Source organism: Macrobrachium rosenbergii, chromosome 45 (assembly GCF_040412425.1).
Source record: "Macrobrachium rosenbergii isolate ZJJX-2024 chromosome 45, ASM4041242v1, whole genome shotgun sequence".
NCBI classification, from domain to species: domain Eukaryota; kingdom Metazoa; phylum Arthropoda; class Malacostraca; order Decapoda; family Palaemonidae; genus Macrobrachium; species Macrobrachium rosenbergii.
Window position 1 is genome coordinate 23726229 of NC_089785.1, and position 19732 is coordinate 23745960.

Here is a 19732-nt window from a genome sequence, read left to right on the forward strand (position 1 = left end):
TTCAGGGTACAGTCATTTATCAGAACATCACTAGTGTGTGTGTTTTTTCAATACACTCTTAATGTTATTTGTTATTTGACACATTTGTTACTTATCTGCAGTTTTTCAAGTTGATGTCTTGCAGCATTTATGAATAATACTGTAAATATTTTACTTGTTCACCTTGCATGTGTAAAAAAGAAAATTTGTGGAACGGGATGTACAAGGACTCAAACAGTACTGTACACTGTACTTGGGGAAAATTTTCAGTGTGTTACCCCGGTTCTCAATCTCGAAAACTTTCATCAAGATCTTGCATCATTATACTTTCATTTCCATTTTCATTCTATTTCTGGTTTATTTCTTCGCTTGTAAAATTACAAATCGTTTCCAAGCGCAACATATTGCGTTTATTATGCTATTCACATATTGTGATTTTATTGATATGTTTCTAATAATTTACCTTGTTGAAAGAATAGTGGCAGAGTGGAAGTCTGTAGCAAGGCCCAAAAAAAAACTTGGAGGAAAGGGACGTAAATAAATACATGGACCAGTTGACATTTCAGTCTGAAACTCAGCAAGGCAAGAATGTAGACAGAACTCTTGTGTCTAACAGGAAAAATCTCAAGTTGAAACGTTGGCAAAAATGACTGTCTTATGTAAAAACATTAGAACATGCTCTTAGACATCATTTTAAAATTATTGGAAATTCGGTGTAAGTGTGAAAAATAGGTTTAACATGATCTTTGCGTACAGTAAATATTGTCTTCAAAATTTCACAAAAAGTTATTGTTCAGTCTGATCGTATCTAGAACTTAACACAACCTCATGGAAAAGGCGGATACTGTATACTTGGGTGCCGTGTTTGCAAATTTAGCCAATACAGCACAGTACACATTTAAGAATTCCTCGTTCTGCTGTAGTTTTGATTAACGACTAGAATATTACTCAAATATGCTATTATAGTTGCTGTCAGGTGTTTCCGTTTACTTGCGACATTTACGAACAGTAATTGAAAGTCTAATACAATAGTGGTGAACTGTTGTAATTGTACAAAAGGCATTTGAGGTTGTATTAGAATGAAGTATGTGGAAAGTGTGATTGTTGTATTTAGTTTTCTCTAAGTTTGTTTTCAGAATAACATTCTGTATACTACCACAAAGCATGGACTGAGAATGTGACCTAGTGCTTTTTGTCACTTTTGGATTATGGCAAATGTAAAAGATTTCTAATGTCACTAATGATTTGGCCCAAGGAAATGCAAACTTAGAGCATGGTTGAGCAGTTTGAGTAGTCGATGCTTGTAAAATTCAAGGTTTTATTTGCGAGAAAATGGCAGTTAACAGATTAGCGACAGTTTCATATTTCGTTGTGTGGAATGACAGAGTACCTTATTTTGTTTGTTTTTCTATTGTCTGTAAACACTTGATTACTATACCACAAATCTTAAACAAATGACTACATTATCCATAAATATTCATAAGTTCTATGAGTTTCTAATATCAGAAAAAGGGTGGAGCTGTATTAGAAAAACTGCCAAGTAAGAGTTATCTGGCCGTTACCAAAAAGGACAGTTGAGTAATAGGTAACTTCATAGACATGGCACCTGCCTAGCACAATAGCAAGAGAGTAGGATTAGTTGCATAGTAACTGTTCATATCTTGGACCTCCATAATAAATTCTTAGTTACACAACCTTCCTTTTTTGATAAGTTTTTTGTCACATAAAACTTGAAGTTTAGAAATCTTGACAAGGGCATGAATTATAGTTCAAGAGCAAATCTGAAATGACCTTCTTGTGCACTTAACCTGGTTATCAGTAATAAGTTAAAAGTATATTAAGGCAAAATCAAAACATAAAAGTAGAAGACAATAAGGTATATTAGGGAAAACAAAGCATATAAGTGGAAGTTTGTAAGGTAAGAGATTGTGTGTACATCTGAAACATGAAGGTGAAATTGTGTTGATAAATGACATGGAATGCCATATGTGTATATGTGCATTTGATAATGTTGATGCTGATTGTGAAGAATTACATTTTGAAAGTAAAAGGGAAAGTGTAAGATAGCACATCTAGAATGACTGACTAGTAAAAACAAAATTTTTCATATAACTAAAAACTGAATCATTGTGCAAAAGATTTCTACAACCTTGTAGGATCAAGTGTTTACTCTAATTCTTTTCAGCTCGATCGTGCTTTTAAGTACAGGTGTTTGCCTTAGAGATAATAGTTGGACCTGTTACCCACGAGATACTTTATCAGAGAGCGCTCAGGGAAACAAATTGAATCATTTCTGTATCAGTTTTACCTGAATTCTGTTACATCAAATTTTTACCGTCGTAATAAGGAGTTAGGGCCATACACAAGTGTCTTCACAGGGTCATCTTGCACCACATCTGATTTTTCATTTATCTTTTACTTTTTAGTCCAGTTCTTTTCTCACTTGGCTGTTTATCTTAAGCTTTCCCCTTCTCCCTCTCAGAAGAAATATTCGTGATCAGCCATTTGAAAGGTTGGCCAAGCAACTAAAAAAAAAAAAAAGGGTCGTTATCTTAAGTTTTAAAGTCCAGTTGAAAAAAAATTGCTGACTTCATCAGGTTCCAGTATCTTATTTGTCTAGTATTTATATTATCATCATAGTGCATTGTTGCATAGCGTCCAACCCCCAACCCTAACCGCAATTGGCAACGTGTATGGTGGTGGTCCTCATTCTGAAGGTTTGAGAGTCATTTTGCCTTTTTTTTTTTCTTTAACCATCGCTTCAGTATCCTTGCAGCATCTTCATTTCCTTATGGATTAAGTTTAAGGAGTGCACTTGTGTGTTCTTGAGATTTTTCTTGCGTGAACTATTGGCTTTCATTAGCGATTTCTGTCAAAACCTCAGTGCCTTTCCTCTAAGGATTAATTTACAATTGGAGGGTCTCCTCATAAATTATAAGCTTTATATTTTGTAAGACATTAGATGGAACCACTCTAACAGTATCATCTAGTAGAGAAGTAAAAGATTATGAATTAGACGTATGTAATGTAAACTTAGATTGGTAGTAATACCAATTTCAGATAACGTTTAGATAGCTTTAAATCTAGTCTATCAAAGTTTGAAAACAAGTCTACTTTATTTTCCATTTTTACTTTTGGTTTGGTCACAGACATTTTCAAAGTTACTTCTCGTGGTACAATTCGTTTTCATGGAATTGTTTTTAGTGAAAATTCTGTTTTCTGTTCTCCCCGTACTGTAGGTCTATCATAAAATGGAGAAAGGACTCAGCAAGTTTCAAGACGAGGACTTTGAAGACCACCAGCCTTTCCCCACTCTCCAAAAGGCCCTCGAGACGGTTCCTCACACCTGTGGGTTCAACGTGGAAGTAAAGTGGACGATGCAGCTGAGAGACGGGACGTACGAGCTACAGCATCCCTTTGAACTCAATCGGTTTTTGGACTTGATAATCAAGGTCAGTTAAATAATGGTTTTTGCTTTTGTTCGAGTAGGACGTTTCAAAATACGTATTATAAATATGCATGTCATAGGTTTGGTCATGATTAATAACCGAAGCGAAAGCAGTTTTTATTTTTTAAGAAGGTAGTTATATTGATTCGATCTTACTTTGCTTTGAAGTTTGTTTCACTGGAAGGAGTCCTAATGTGGCCATAGTTTTCATTTTATTTTAATATTTTTAGTGTCGTCTTGAATAGGAAGCACTTTGTATCGTACTTAAAGCATTTGAAATTCTGACCCACATTTTACCAATAAAAATATCTGTGATTGTGCCATAATTGTCACTATACATATTTTTTTAAATTTCCATCTGATATTTTAGTGACCTTTTGCAGTAAGAATATTTTTGTAGCACCTGTAGGAAAAAGAACTATGTAATTGATAGCTTTCTGTCCACTGTAATAGTAATGGAGTCCATTATCCATAATCTCACATCTTTCGTAATAGGTCATCCTGGAACACGCTGGGAAGAGAAAAATCGTCTTCTCTTGTTTCCATCCCGATATATGCACAATGCTACGTTTGAAGCAGAACCGTTACCCGGTGATGTTCCTGACTCAGGGTGAATCGGAAGAATGGCCTCCTTACGAAGACCAGCGCACGTCATCCATTGAACACGCTATTCTCTATGCCACAAATGCTGATATTCTTGTAAGTGTTGATCTTCGAAACGTGAGAATGATTGCCGCATGACTAGTGTGGATAAGTGCAAAAATTATTGGTTAAGAAAAATTATTGGTAATTGCAATATTCTCTAATTTTCGGTCACTCGGATCTAGGATTTATAGTTGGTTTAATCTTTATGCAATGCTGTTGAAAATGCCTTTAGATTAGAACTTGAGAAAAGTATAGGAAATACATATGGTTGTAGCATACATTTCTCACTTTATTTGCTTGTAATAAATTAGACTACTACTTTCTGTTGTTTACTTTATAGGATATTTGAGATTAATTTTTTAATTGAGGTTTTTTCTTTCTCAGGGGATTAATGTCCACACTGAGGACTTGATGCGCGACTCTACCCTCGTAAAATTAGCGTTGGAGCACAGTCTCATTGTCTTTTGTTGGGGCGACCACAACAATGACCAGGAAACAATAAAGTTTTTGAAAGAACTAGGTCTTCATGGCATTATTTATGACAAGTAAGTTCCAGGTTTTGCTTTCTGTGAAACTGAAATAAGTCCTGAAGGCGTACAGCTAAAAGATTTTAGAATGATAAGAAAAATATAATGGGGGGGGAATTCCTTCTCACACTTGTTCTCATTTATTTATAGCCTTACCTCCTTTGTGCTGATATTGTAATATTGCTCTTAATCCTTTATAATCTACTTAAGTTGGTATTTTGTTCAGTTTCTTAGTTGGTAGTGTTCAGTTATTGCTTATTGTAGCCTAAAGACAGTATATTACATGAAGTTCTGATGTATTTTTCTATAAAATAATTTTTGTTTGTGAGTGTTGTATAACGGGTAGAAATAATTAACAGTTTGGTTAGTCATTTGCCGTTTTGAGGTATATATCCCCTACTTTGTTAAAATTTCTTCTTTAACCTGTGTTTTGACTTTCCTCACTACTTGGCGTTGCAGTCGAGAGAGTCGGTAGGAAACAATGTACGTCTGTAGTGATGTGATAAGGGACTTCTTTGCTAGTGGGGTTCTTGCCCAGAGTTATTGGCAAACACTTCAGTGAGTTAATTTAACGGAATCAATTTCACATTTTCTTTTTGTCAGGATCGATGTATACAACACCAAAGTCAAGAAGGAGAGCATCTTCCTCTGCGAGGAGAGAGAATCCGGCCAGCCGTTGATCACAGCTGGTAACGGAGACCACGTGGGTCACTCCAGCAAAGAGGGCGACACCACAGGCGGCTTTGCCGTCACTTGCAAATAAACGAAAGCCGCAGATCAACATTTATGGTGAAAAACAAAATTAAATGAGAAATGGTTGGTAAGGAAAGCATCACTCCCTACTTCTCTATAACATATTTCAGATGGAAACTGTAGGTAAGCGTACGAAGATGTAATGTTTTGCATTTTCTCGAATGTTACATTTTTTACCTTAATCCTTGTCAAAGATTACAGGGGGCATAACGAAGACTGGATATGTGAATAATGTTCAGTGTAAATACAGACGTGTCATAAAATGCCCACTTGACTTCCAGAATGCAATTTCTCCTTCCATAAACAGCATTGTCATTGTTAAATTGGAGCATTTTGTTAAGGAACAATCTGTTGCTGTCATTCAGAAAAATGAGTTTACATTTGTGATCTGAATCCATGGTCATCGTCATACCACATTTAATTTAAGGAGTAATGTTATATTTTTTATATTTGTATCGAGAGTTTATGTTTGGAATAATTTAAGGAGAAAATGGAGATTATGTCAGTCATGAAAAAAACAAAAACCAAAAGCAACAAACAGCAGTGGTTAAAGTAGTAGCTTTGAAAATGACCAACTTGATGTAACACACAAAGTTTCATCCCCGTATACTTAGTTATCTCGGTGAGACACAGTAGTCGAACAGCTGCACACTTGTCATCTTACGAACTCTTGAAGCTAGCCTACACCTCAAGTTGTATAACCATCTCATTCATAAGATAGCTAGTATACAGAACACTTTTTGATATTGGCAGTTTGTAAAGGAATTTTTGCACCTAAGCTTTCAATGTTCTATTTCCAAACGCTGGGTTTTGAGCTCTTGACAGTTACACTGCTGATTTTTCAAGTGACACAAGAAACGTGAATAATGTATAGGTTCCGTCAGTTGATGCAGTGGGTATATCTTTAAAGGAATTGTACTCATTCTTCAGTCTTTTGTTCTTAAATTTTAGTGTCGGCTACCGAGTAAATCCTTTCACTGACGATTGGATGAGCATTTTAGTTTCGTTATGTCAGTACTGGTATGTGTGAGTGGGCAGTGTTGTTGTCAGGTCACTGACATCGAAGGTATTTCTGTGAGGATGGTTTACAGTGAGCATAAAGGAATCTTGTTTCGAATGCGAGTTGCGTGACCGCTCCGCAAGGGAGGGAGCTCTCTTGAAAATTGGAGACGGGTGAGAATGTGCTTTTTATCGCAAGTCAGGGTGCCATTTTTTTAATTTATAACCTATAGGTAATAAATTTTATTTTTACCTTTTGATTTTAATCCATTACAAATATGAGGCTTTGGCTTGAGATTGCAACATCATCATTGCTGGAATCAGCTTGTTATTAAGTTTACTGGCAAGGGGATACTTTACTGACATTCTCTCAGTATAGAAGTTGATAATGATCTTATTTTAAAATTGTGAAAATCGGGGTAAATTGCTTGGTAATAACTTTACTAAGACATTTTAGCTAGGAAGGTGAATTGCACAGGAACATTTTAAAACAGGAAGAGGGGTTTTTGGTACTGACAAAAGTTTGTATACATATATTTTAAAGATGTGGAAGATTTTCAACCACAGTCAGTCTCTCTCTGTCCAAATCTCTCTCGACGGTATTGCATGTACAGCTCTTGAAGGTGGTTGTCATTTGTATGTGTGGCACCATTGCTCTGGCAAGAAACGTCACCTGGCAGATTTTAGGGCTCGTAATCACCATACAACCATAGCTGTCAGCAAGGGCACTGGTTTTCAGATTAGCACTTTGAAGTATTTCAGAAGTTGGTTATCAATTGCTGTTATTCAGAAGTCACATGCATTTGCAATACATGCCACCAGTCACACTGTGTCATTTGGAACCGGAGAAGAAGTATTTCACTCGATGAGGATCTTTTTATGCTTAGTGTTGCCGGCCATGAGCTTCCATAGAAAGCACCTAAAAGTGTAAGTTGGACTAGTAAGATTTTCATCCGTCACCCGTGGTGAGAACTGTACTTTGTAGAAGATGATAAACCTAACATACTTGATGATGTCATTGTCGATAACTTTACTCTCTAAGCATCCAGTGTTGCCGTGCATGATGGCACAAGAACACGTTTTAGTGTTTGCAATGTCTTTGGTTTACAGTAATAGGACATCAGGTATGTTAGGATGCTCAATTTCTTATTCTTAAGGTTTTATTTATGATTTCAAGGCTGGGTTATTACTGATGGAAGTCCCCATGACAAGGGTGTTTTTATGGCCCAAAGTGAATTCAATACTTCAGGTTGTACTAACCAGGCCTTGGCTCATTCATCCCCTCAGAGTACGCCACATGTTCGTAAGAACTGTTATCGAATGGAATTTATGTTGACAGAGCTGATATTTTCCTTGAACGTACCATCGTGGATTCAGACTCCTATGGAGAGAATTACATATGAGACTACCTAACTGAAACTAGAGAAAAGTTTCTGTAAACTATGCTGTTGCAAAGCTATCCTCCTTGAAAAGTGGAAATAAAAAGTAAACTAACTAGCATTGTTTATTATTCTCCTTCCAAAAAGGTCTGGTAACAAAAAGAAAGCAAATTGTGAATATTTGCATTTTCCCTACATGAACAAACCCTAGTGCTTGTGTGGATATATATATATACTTCTGGTTCCCACAGGACTGGTTCCAGCTTGGAAAATTATGCACCATACACTCAACCATTTTCACTTTTTGTGAGGTGTCAAGCCGCCACCACAGGACCAAAGAACGGGTAACCAAGACTTGTGTCTTGCAGATGATGCCCGTTGATACAAAAATAGGTAAAGGTAGTAATGGCAGCACAACATATCTGCCCTCAGTACCCATGGCACCATAGAGTTCTTCCTGAACATCATGGACAGGGCAATGTCCTTTACCCCCTCAAGCTCTCACCTGGGGTATACAGTCTGTATCTGAACCCTCTAAACAGACTCACCTCTCTGATACTAAAAACCTTGTTTGATCATTTCATGGAGCTAGAAAACCCCAATCTGGGCTAAACCCTTGCAGACAGGAAAATGCAATAGTCATTACAGTTACCTGTAATAATTCACTGCGAGAAGGCACGACAAAGATTCAAATAAAACTATAAACAGACGACAAAGAAAAATAAAAAGGGACTTGAACTATAACTGACATTATATTTCAGTGTGTGGCTGTGTTCAGCTGCAATATCTACAGAAAATCTGGTGTAACAGCTTCCTGAAAGATACAAGCTCTCAGGAATTGGGAACACTGGCACTGAAACATTTCAGAACTTGCCTGTACAGACAATGGAAACATAGGAAAGTACTGTGAAACTGAATAATCTCAGGACTACTATATTTTCATTTTTGCTGACTGGAATATGGAGAATGAGGGCCTGGCATAAATTACCATGAAGCCGAGAAACTTGTCCCAGTGCTGACTGACTGCCAATCTCAGAAATTTAAAATAATTCTACTGCAAATTAAAACTTTAAAATGAAATTTACTCCATAAAGAAACTCTGTGGATATTTACACTATATTGATATGGATACAATACCGTACATCAATAAGCATTTGCTTTGTGTTTTGGCAGGAAAATGAAGTCTGGAGGAGTTGGTCCCAAGAGCATTTCACTGGAAAAGATGAAATACAGATAGTAAAATGTTCTATCAAAAGCAATGGCAAAAAAATTAAAATTTCTATAAGCAATAACCTACTCTATATTATAGTACCGTCCCTTATACAGTCATGTAACGGAATCTTTAGAATCTTGATTGTAGACTTAGATTGTGAAATGCTATAAAAAACAGTAAAACCATCACTAGCGTAACTTGGAAAACAAACTGTAGTAAGCTGTACAGATGTACAAGCAGTTTGCTGGTGATCCAGAAATTTTTTAAGGCCGAAAAAAGTTGCAAAAGAGTACACTGAAAACAGCCCAAAGTATTTCCAAACTTGCAGTTTTACTAAAGTGACCTAAAAATAAAATAGGGTTTGGCAAGCCACAGATGGTTATAGGGATGCCTTTTTTACATCTTGAAGGACGCTCTACATCTTAACACTTAGTTAAACATGAATTGCCAATATCATGAGACTTCATGCTTTTCTATTGCCCATTTTCGAGTAAAATGCTTTAGTCAATGCTTCGAGATTGTTCACATTTGCACAAAGAGGACCACGAAGTTATGGACAGTTAAATATTGAGACATGTAAGAACATCCTAGAACTATACACATCCAGTCTAAAAGTGTTCTGGCGTAAGATACACTAATATTATCTTTAAAAATTGCCTGTAATTTTCGTATGAAAGATATTCTTAACTTGTTGTATCAATGACAATTGTATTTTTTAATCTTGCATAATTTTACAACCTAGCCATACAAGAAACAGAGCATTCTAAAAACTTTTTTATAAGTCACAGTATAATTAGCTTACCTGATTTTGACCCAGTCATTTACACTACGTGATGCAAACAGCGTCTCAAGATAATCCCGGCCTTTGAACAGCGGAGGACGCTGGTTGATCTTCTGAGTCTGATCAAGAATTCCAACGGGGATGTAACGATGCAAGAAGGATAACCACTCCAGTAAAAATCGACGTGTCTTCTCTATACCCTGTGAAATTGAAGATCGATTTTCATTAAAAAAAAAAAAAAGTTATTGTTACAGTAATAAAAGAAAGGAGATACTGTATCTGTCAATTATTAAATTGGAATTTATATCATATTTCACCGAATCTATTTTCTTGAGGTTTGTGTTCTTACCTCCGTGTCACTACCCCAGTGCTCCATTCCGTAGTTGACGTATTTCTTGAGCAAATCAAAACGCTCACTCGAGGATATATCCCAGTGTTTCTTCTCCTTAATTTCCTTAAAAATCCAAGGTTTAATGAGTGCACCCCGGCCAATCATGATTCCTGAGGAAACATTAGGTTAGTCTCCCATTCACCAAAACACTCGCAAAATATTCTGGGTGAAAAGCTGTAGTAATGATTATTAATGGTAACTGAAATGTGAAAAAATGTGTTAAATATTTAAACAAATATGAAATGAAACTTGATAAAGAGTAAATATGCTTTTAAGCTCATTTAAAAATGATTAGGGTTAGCAAAGACATTTACCCGAGACTTTTGAATTGTCAACGTGGTGATAATAATCTTCGTAGCTTAGTACGTCCCCATTGCCAAAGAGAGGCATGGGATCAGCTAGACCTGCGCATTCGTTGATGTAGTCCCAGTCGGCAAGCTTCAAATAACGCTGCTCTCTTGATCTTCCGTGCAGCTGCAGGGATGAACGTTTGTTAATTTTGAGCAAAACATTACAGGTAACAGGTGCATACTCGTATATTTCGTGTTTTAAAATCACAGATGTTTAATTTAACACTTTAAGGATGAACGACAACTTTCAGTACATCACTTTAAAGTTACTATACTATCAGAAAATGAATCTATTTCAATTAAACAATGACGATTCTTAGGCAAAAATATCTTTGGACGATTTCTGCAAAATCCATTCTTAAATTCTGTGAATAAAATTCAGCTTATTATTACAAGGTTATTTACTGAAACCACTGAGTCACATTTTGAGACTCAAAATGCTCTACTCACTGTAACTAATGACACATCCCATGCTTTGGCTTTCTCAATGAAGTTATGGGCCACGCGGGTGTCGTGATAGACAGCCGTTCTCATCTTCAGCGTAAGAGGAACCGACAGTACCTTTGTCATTCCCTGCACCATGTGTTCAAGACATCCTTGACGGCGTAGCAGGGCACTGCCGCCTCCCTATGAATGAAAATGTAAGGCAGTAAGTCTTGTGCTTTAGCAAATCAAGACCTCTGAAAAAACTGTCTACCAAAGGCAAATTTAATATTGATGCTCATTTTCAAATGAATGACAGTTAATTCCTATGGCAGGAAGAGGTATGTCTTAAAAACAACTCGGTCTAATTGCTGTAAATTTATAATAATAAAATCAATATATAAGCTTTACCGTATACCATATGAAAAAGTATTAAATATATCAATCTCATTCTCAAAACAATGAAAACCACAATCAACACATCTGCTTTCAGCAAAACTAAAAACAAAGTAGAAATCGTATAGCCAACTTTCAGCGTAAATGTGAGCGGTTCAACCTTACCTGCTTGTAAATGAGGTCAATGGGACAACCCATGTTGATGTCTATGAAATCTATGCTGGTTTGTTCGTCCAAAAGTTGAGCGCACTTAGTCATGGCCTCCGCATTGCTTCCACAAAGCTGGAATAAAAATGACAAAGCTTGAATATTTGCTTAGGTTATGATAACTTGCACTCTCGGAAGTACAAAATGAATACAAAATGAATAACAAATAGGCTACAAAAATGTTTTCTTGCTTCAACCTTATGAAACTCTGAGCAAGCATAAGGGGTTCAGTAAGTTCTCAAGAACTGGTAGTGGTATTAAAGAGTATTTTTTTAGAATTGCTATCTTTTGTGGTCTAACAATAAATGAGGTTAACCGTACCTGACAGTTTCAACTCCACTTTCACTAATAATCCCAAGGAGTTTGTTCTTTGATAGGAAAATATCACCAACCAAACATCAACAGAATACTCCGTAAATGTTGGGTTTATAAAATTACTGTATAGTGTGTGCGTGTCCAAGATCTGGATTAGATATTGGTTGAAATGATAACAGCCTCAAGAGACATGTTTTATAAATTCTAGATTTGTCCAAGGACTGTCATGACTATTGTTTTCGTGAATTCCTTGATGACTGACTGACAGGAGGTTAAAAAATTTGGAATAACATAACCTGAATCAATCCCCATGTTGATCATTTCAAGCACATAACAAAAACTTTGACAATGTGTAAACCTTAACAGGAATGAAGCCTGCGAAATTGTTACTCCACATACAACCCATACCTACAGGAAATGGTCCTAATGGTGTCAGCATCGCAGTGCACAGTAGGCATTACTTAAGGTTCTTTGCAGTGTCCCTTCGGCCCCTATCTGCAACCCCTTTCACTCTTTTTATCGTACCTCTTTTCATATTCTCTTTCTTCCATCTTACTTTCCACCGTCTCCTAACAATTGATTCGTAGTGTAACTGTGAGGTTTTCCTCCTGTTACACCTTTCAAACCTTTTACTGTCAATTTCCATTTCAGCACTGAATGACCTCATAGGTCCCAGTGCTTGGCCTATGGCATAAATTCCATAATCTATTTTATTGTAATGGTGTCGGTTATTTGTGAAAGATGAAATAGTTGCTGTATGGGTCAGACATACAGTCAGACTACTTTCGATGGTAACAAACAACCAAATTTTGATCAATATCAACCAAAATCTGATCATCTACATAAGGTCACCCAATGAATGTCTTTATGAAAACATAAAACCATCCACAGATATGGATGAAAACATTATCTCTAAAAAGACTAAGATTCAGCATACAACAGAGTCAATGACATAATAGACCTTATTCCAAAATAACTAAATCCTAACCTGCACGCCATAAAGGTCTTCGGACGTGTGACGCTTGACAAGGGCCCATTCACTCGGGGAACCCTGCAGGAGGTTTGTAGCCAAGGCCATCTCACTGCACGTGATGTCAGCTCCGAGATCTTTGCACATGCGGCGAAAGGGGAGATTGCCTACCGTGGTCAGGGGTGCTAAATAGGTCTTCCCCCTCCATTCAATCTGGCAGAATAAAGAAAAAAAGCTAAAAAGAACAAACAAACACTAAAAAAGTTATCAGCCGTCGTTTTCAAACTGCACGATGTTACTTCTTTCACAATTCCAGAATTTCACTTTAAGTGTTGGAATTACCTTTTTCTTTTCTCTCGAGGTAAATTTAATCAGGTCGTCATCCGCAACTGGTCCTAGTGCCTCATTTTTAACTCCTTTACCCTCGCCATTTTCTGCAGCTTCCCCGTTTTCAATTTTCTTACTGTTCGCTCTCTTTCTGTCTAACTCCGACTGTACCATTTTGTGGATCTTCAAGGCTTTCCCAAAATCAAACTTGCGCTTCCGTAGGTCGAACTGTACCTGAGAGTAGAGGGTGAAAGAACTTTAATAGAAAATAACTGAGTTTTATATACTATTTTATCTACTTTCATAGAAATGCTCACTAAAACAAGTGTATTTGTTAAAGCTATTCCTTGTGTATCTTAATATTTAGCTAAAAAATGTCTCAACATTTCCTGATTGTTCACACACAAATTACTTATTTCAAGAACATTTATTGGCTACTAATATAGAAGAGTGACAAAACAGTAAAAATTCAATAAAAAAAAACAGGGAGTAAAATTAGAAGTGCCGTCCAGCTGGTCGAGGAAAACTTAATACACCAACAAGCAGGTTCAATAAATGTGTCCCAAGCAAATAAACAGAATATATTAGTAAATTATACAAATCTGAGTTCAGAGAAGAGTACTCAGTACAGATATTCACTTGAATGGGAACAATTATGTAATATGGGAACTTGATGAAGCACAAGTGGTCCCAAATTTCACTTATAACAATTATCTTCACTTGTTAAAAAGAATTTATTCTGCATCGATTTTTCACACTAATTAGCATTTATGCATAATCACGAAATTTAAGCAAAATTCTCTGTACTTTTAAATACCTTTACCACAGGGCCTTTTAAGTACTCAATTCGAAACAGGCAAGTACTGTATAGATAGTTGTTAAGACCCATAAATGAACACAGTGCAGTATAGTCAGTGTGTCTGAAAACAATGAAGGAATATGAAATCGTTTCAACAGAAAAGCAAGGCACAACATACCTCTTTCTTGAGCACGTTGAGAACCTTTGGACTGTTTTCATGTTTTGACCACAACTCCTCATTGACCTTGTTTCTTTTGCCTTCTATGTGGTCCCTGCCATACCTATCAAAACATAAGTTGCTTTGGTTCAACAAATTATCAATTTTAGAAATTTTCTGTCTAGAAAATAAAATACGCAGTTGATACTTTTTTTTTTTTTATAATAATTGGTACCTAACTTACTATTTTCCTTTAGCACTGACCTATAGGACAAGGTAACATTTACCACTGTCCTACACACAAAATGAATTCATGAACATATAATGAAATGCAAACACTTTGACAATAATATCAGCTGGTTGTAAGTACAGTCTTCCAATAAAAAATTAAGGGAACATTTTGTCAATAAAAATCTTGATGTTCAATTTAAAGAAATAATTTTTAAAAATCTTGCTGCAGTCTGAAATCTAACCTACATGCATACTGAATTTGGTCTCGATTTGTACAAATAATCAAAAGATGATACAAATCTCTTTAGGTAGGTTTGAAAGGTGTAACAGGAGGAAAACCTCGCAGTTCCACTATGAAACAATTGTTAGGAGAGGGTGGATAGCAAGGTGGAAAAAATATAATATGAATGGAGGTACAGTAAAAGGAATGAAAGGGGTTGCAGCTAGAGGCTGAAGGGACTTTACAAAGACCTTTAGTAATGCCTAAAGTGCACTGTGTGAGGTGCACTGACAGCACTCCCAGCTGCAGAGACACTGCACTTAAACTGCACGTCAAAAAACACGTCACTTACCGACACGTCAGACCATAGTGACACATTCCAAATGTACGGAAATTGTGGCACTCGCCATCGTGGTCCTCAGGTTTTGATTCTAAATAAGCATCAACATCATGTGAAAAGGCACATTTCTCATTGGAACACTTGTTGGCTTCGTCTTCTCCGACACGCAGACACCAGACGGACTTACACAATTTGCTACTTCTCGGGGCTTTAATCAGCTTTGGACGGTGTTTATTTGTACCTGTCAGAAAGAAATCGTTATGATTCATGCGGAATTCAATATTAAAATGTGAGCACATTTATTCTTCCAGCTTTTAAGAACTTCTCTACGAATTTTCAGCCTTTGATCATTTTCATATATTAATCAAGATGAGTATGTCTGAATAAGTAACCGACTCAAAAATAAAAAAAAACAAAGGCAGGATATGATTTTTCATGATACTAGCACTGCTTTGAAATTTCCAGACAAGCACCAATCAGTCTGTGACTGACTGACAATCCGAATAAGATCACTGCGGTGCTTCATGTATGGACACCTTTAAAAACAATTATAAACTGGATCACTGGAATAATCTCCACTTCTTGATCCACCTGTAACTGACACCCTTCAGAGCAAAATCACTGCAGCAAAAATAGATGGAATAAATTACTTCCTATTTCTGTAGTTTCAAAAGTACCACATGATCAAAAACTGGCCCCCACAATCTTCCCGGTGCATGTCCACACAAACTACTTTAAAGCTGACAAGTGGTCTTTTAACTAAAACTTGTTATGATGAGATTATACACAGTGCTACTCATATCACATAATCAAAATTCCAGTCTAGAATGGTACTGCAATCTGCTTCAGTGAGACAGAAGTAGGCTGTGAGACGGCCCCCTTTAAGCATATACATGAAGTTCTCAACATGAACAACGACAAGTCACTACAACTGGAAGAAATGCCATTTCAAATTCAATTATTATGTAAATTATACTGGACTAACAGTCATCACTGGGTAAATATGATATAAAATAAAGACCAAATTAAAGACACAACTTGCTGTGAAGTTCTCGTTAATAAATTGCCCGAGCAGAAAAAGATCAATTAAGTATAAGACACAGTATTGTCAAGACTGTGTACAGCTCTAAAGAAAGCATGCAAGAATCTTGCTATTATCCATCCAGAATACTGCATTTTCGTTCATTTCCTCCTAAAGTAAGAACAATGGTTTAAGGATCACAGTTAAGGCTCTTAGAGGCCAATCTTATAAGCTATGAGAGTTGTTTTCCTGATATTCCCATCAAACACTTGACTCTAGTTTAAGAAGATAACTATTGTAAGATGACATAAACCTTCAGCCAGACAGAATGGCTCATTTACACTACATGAGAGCTTACTATACATTACAAATTGCCAACAATGCCGTTTAAACAAAATAAAATAATAAACAAATACACCCAATACACAAAAATATTAAAGTGTAGGCTAACTTTGACAGACAAGTGAGGGATGATAAAACTTGCATTGTGAGTCACTCAACCTGGAACTATAATAGACCACGAACAACAGCTTCCAAAACAAAGGAAACAGTTGCATATGTATAATATGATCAGTAATTAGAATGCTTATGAAGTTCACACATTAATTAAAACAAGCCTTACATAGGTCTCCCATCTACTGTACACATAATTAAATTGTTTATCAGATAACTCTATATTAACTAACCTGTAACTTTTTGTTTCTTTGTTGGCGGTTCTGCTGTGGAATCTTTACCCTCTGAATTGTCAGTAACGGAGGAATCTTTATCTTCCGATTTTTCATTCTGCGACTCTTTTTTGGGTGCCTGAGGTTCATGAGGAATGATGAACCTGTGTGAAAAAGTAAGAGTTATGTAGCTGTTGATGACTGATATGCAGGAAAGTGTTTAAAATTATATATCTCCCTTTGCCTATGCAACAAGGAGTTAACTAAATGGCAAATCTACGCAACCTACGCTGGCCTATCATTGACTGAAATACACAAACACAAATAAAATCTAACGGAAAAATAAATCTACTGGATAATACAACAAATACAGAAAAAAAGCTAACTTTTCCTTGGTTCTTATTTATTTTAATCATTTAAGATCTAAATGACTTAAAAGTACATATTTTTCTCTACCACTTGTCTCATGGTATGTTTGTTTCCGATCGGTGGAATGAGCCACTTTATTTTAGTCGTTCCTTACCCATGCCCCTCTAACTGCGAAGGGTGGCCTCATTACTTTTAGAAAACTGGGGGAGGTGAGGGGGATTGCAGTGAGGTAGGCTTAACCAAGTTCAGTATTTTCCACAAAAATTAATGTATAGACCAAAATGGTGAAATCATATTAAAATCTACAAGCAATTTAAAGTTGTAACTTACATCACTGGGCTACGGGCCAAAGTTTACAGCTAGGGCTAACCTTAGCTGACATTTAGCTGGCTTAGAAAGGTGAGGTTATCTTGCGAAGGGAACATCAACGCTTACCGACGCTCTATCGTGCGCTCGTTCCCATCCAGGCTACCTTAGAATCGGCTAGCCTTTCCTCACCTATAATTAGGTAAACTGTTTTGATTCATGAAGCCAAGTAATTGGGTGCTTACAGCCATCCAGTACTTGCGACGGTTAAAGAAGCTAGCAGGCCTAGTGGGAGGCATTGTGAAGAGGGAGTTGGAGTCGTCGGACAGCCAGATGGAAGAAAGGATGAGGGAATGGCGATAAAGTGAAAGGCTAAAGAGGGAATGGAGCGAAAGTGAAAGGCTAAAAAGAGGACGAAGCTAGGGGCCGTAGGGCGCTGCACGCGACCTCAAGTAATCCCTACAGTGCACCACATGAGGTGCACTGACATCACTAGTGGGTAAAAGTGAAGGCTACGATCGTGGCCTTGTTCCCGCCAGTCGCCGACCGGAATATTCACCGCCTTCAATATATATAATGTTCAATATATACAACATTCCAACTCGATTTTTTATTGAATCGTTCGAACCTTCATAAAAGAATGAAAAAAATATTCTTCGATAATTCTTTCAAACTAATATTTATCACAATAAAAAATACAATATATAAAAATAATTGGGGATTTTTTGTTTCTAAGTTTCAGTTTCGCAAAATGCACTTGGGGACATTTCATTCCCCTGGGGCTAGTACTGAACACGGCGAAATACATTTGACCCCCGCCGGGGCTAGTGCTGAACATGGATAATAAATTTGAACCCAGGGGCTAGTACTAAACATGGCGAATAAATTTGAACCCAGGGGCTAGTACTAAACATGGCGAATAAATTTGAACCCAGGGGCTGGTACTAGACACAGTGAAATACATTTGACCCCTACAGGGGCTGGTACTCAACACGGCGAAAGTGTAGATGAATCACCGTTTCGCCGTGTTAAGTACTAGCCCCCTGAGGAACCGATTCCCCCAGGGTAACCTGAAATGACCTAAGCTGTGAATCAACCTATTATAAGCCTATAATAATAAAATTTTAAAAATTTATCTGTCTCAGAGTAACCAGTAACTCTCCTATAAACTAGCGGCTTAATAAAATACCCTATAAATATAGTTACATAGATAACTTATAGAGGGGCTAGTACTTAGCCAAACCTACGTAACAATAAAAAAACACTGCCAAACCTCCTACTTACTCGGGTTTCACGTGAGCCACCACGTCGCTGACGTCCGCATGGCTCATTATTATCGCCTAGTTGTCGAAATGGCTCCTCCAACCTCGGAAATAAGTCGATGGCAGCGAAATATTCAAAATTTTCCCAAATATTTGCATATGGCTGCGGCATGGAGAGGCGGAGAACGTTTGAGGGAGCGTCCGGTCGGCGGAAGGCGATCTGATTGGTCGAGGACGGGAGGATTCGCGTGACGTCATTGAAATACTCGACTCTGATTGGTTGGTTTTCAGAGGGAAGGCTCCCTTCTGAATGTAAACAAAGGTTTGCGGGATGCTTCTTCTTCTTCTTTAGGGTCGAGGCGTTGATTTTGAATTAGCCTGTGAAGAGGGGGATTTATTATTATTATTATTATTATTATTATTATTATTATTATTATTATTATTATTATTATTATTATTATTATTATTATTATTATTATTATTATTAAAATACAACTGGTTTCAAGGTCGACATCCACCGTACGGCAGATAAATGCAACTAAATGGTGGAGAGATATTCCAGTCACCTATGGGAACTACTAGAAGATAATAATAATAATAATAATAATAATAATAATAATAATAATAATAATAATAATAATAATAATAATAATAATAATAATAATAATAATAATAATAATAATAATATAAAACTACGATCTAATTTTCCTGTGAAGAATTTGGCCTTGGGACTACATACATACTTATATACACCTAAAATTCCCAAAATTTGGATATTCTCACAGGAAATAACTTTGAAAATTAACACAATGAATTCTTCATTCATGGTCATAAAGATGTAGCGTATTAAAAGGCATTTAAATACTTTAAAAACCTTTTGCACAGTTGTAGAAATTTAGCACCTGTTTGTCATCCAGATTGAAATAAACACGCACAAGAAGGCCGCTCACTACAGCTTAATGGCTTTTTATGGGTCGTCAATAAAATTAAATCTACTCTCATATAAGTTTTTTGGATAGAAGCTTTAATTTACATAATATTACATAAGTTTCTTGAGGTACGGAATGAGCAGGTTTTCTTTGAAGCCTACCATTAAGAAAACGAGCATAGCTTTAGCAGTGACTGTTCTATGAATTTAAAGCACTATTATGTACAGTGTACATGTTTTATGAGTTTCGTCACACGATTGATTTAGCCTATACATACACAAGAAGTTTGTGTAGAGAGAGAGAGAGAGAGAGAGAGAGAGAGAGAGAGAG

The 19732-nt window shown here is 36.6% G+C and overlaps 2 protein-coding genes across 12 annotated transcripts in view; one reads left to right on the forward strand and one right to left on the reverse strand.

The window, feature by feature from the left end:
• Positions 1-7848, forward strand: part of LOC136829793 (glycerophosphocholine phosphodiesterase GPCPD1) — a 102264-nt gene extending 94416 nt beyond the window's left edge. For all 11 annotated transcript variants that reach the window (XM_067088717.1, XM_067088724.1, XM_067088716.1 and 8 more), the window contains 4 exons: positions 3219-3431; positions 3923-4126; positions 4457-4617; positions 5203-7848. In XM_067088717.1, the coding sequence (XP_066944818.1) occupies positions 3219-3431; positions 3923-4126; positions 4457-4617; positions 5203-5362 (738 nt within the window). In that variant the 3' untranslated portion in view covers positions 5363-7848. The remainder of the gene's footprint in view (positions 1-3218; positions 3432-3922; positions 4127-4456; positions 4618-5202) is intronic.
• Positions 7843-18751, reverse strand: Dus3 (Dihydrouridine synthase 3). Its single transcript, XM_067088727.1, has 12 exons — positions 18496-18751; positions 16558-16700; positions 14863-15091; positions 14081-14183; positions 13119-13337; positions 12795-12989; positions 11450-11566; positions 10916-11092; positions 10430-10589; positions 10074-10225; positions 9746-9924; positions 7843-8943 (listed from the first exon to the last, which is right to left on the reverse strand). The coding sequence occupies exons 1-12, from the start codon at positions 18540-18542 to the stop codon at positions 8874-8876; spliced, it is 1791 nt and encodes a 596-aa protein (XP_066944828.1). The 5' UTR covers positions 18543-18751; the 3' UTR covers positions 7843-8873.
• Between the last annotated feature and the right edge of the window lie 981 nt (positions 18752-19732).

Bases quoted from the DNA above. Each gene is read 5' to 3' on its own strand.
- Dus3 (XM_067088727.1), bottom strand. From the start codon at position 18,542: ATGAGCCATGCGGACGTCAGCGACGTGGTGGCTCACGTGAAACCCGA. The intron at 11,093-11,449 runs GTAAGGTTGAAC...TTTCATTCATAG, and splicing joins TTGACCTCATTTACAAGCAG to GGAGGCGGCAGTGCCCTGCT. The intron at 10,226-10,429 runs GTAAATGTCTTT...ATGTTTCCTCAG, and splicing joins TGACAATTCAAAAGTCTCGG to GAATCATGATTGGCCGGGGT.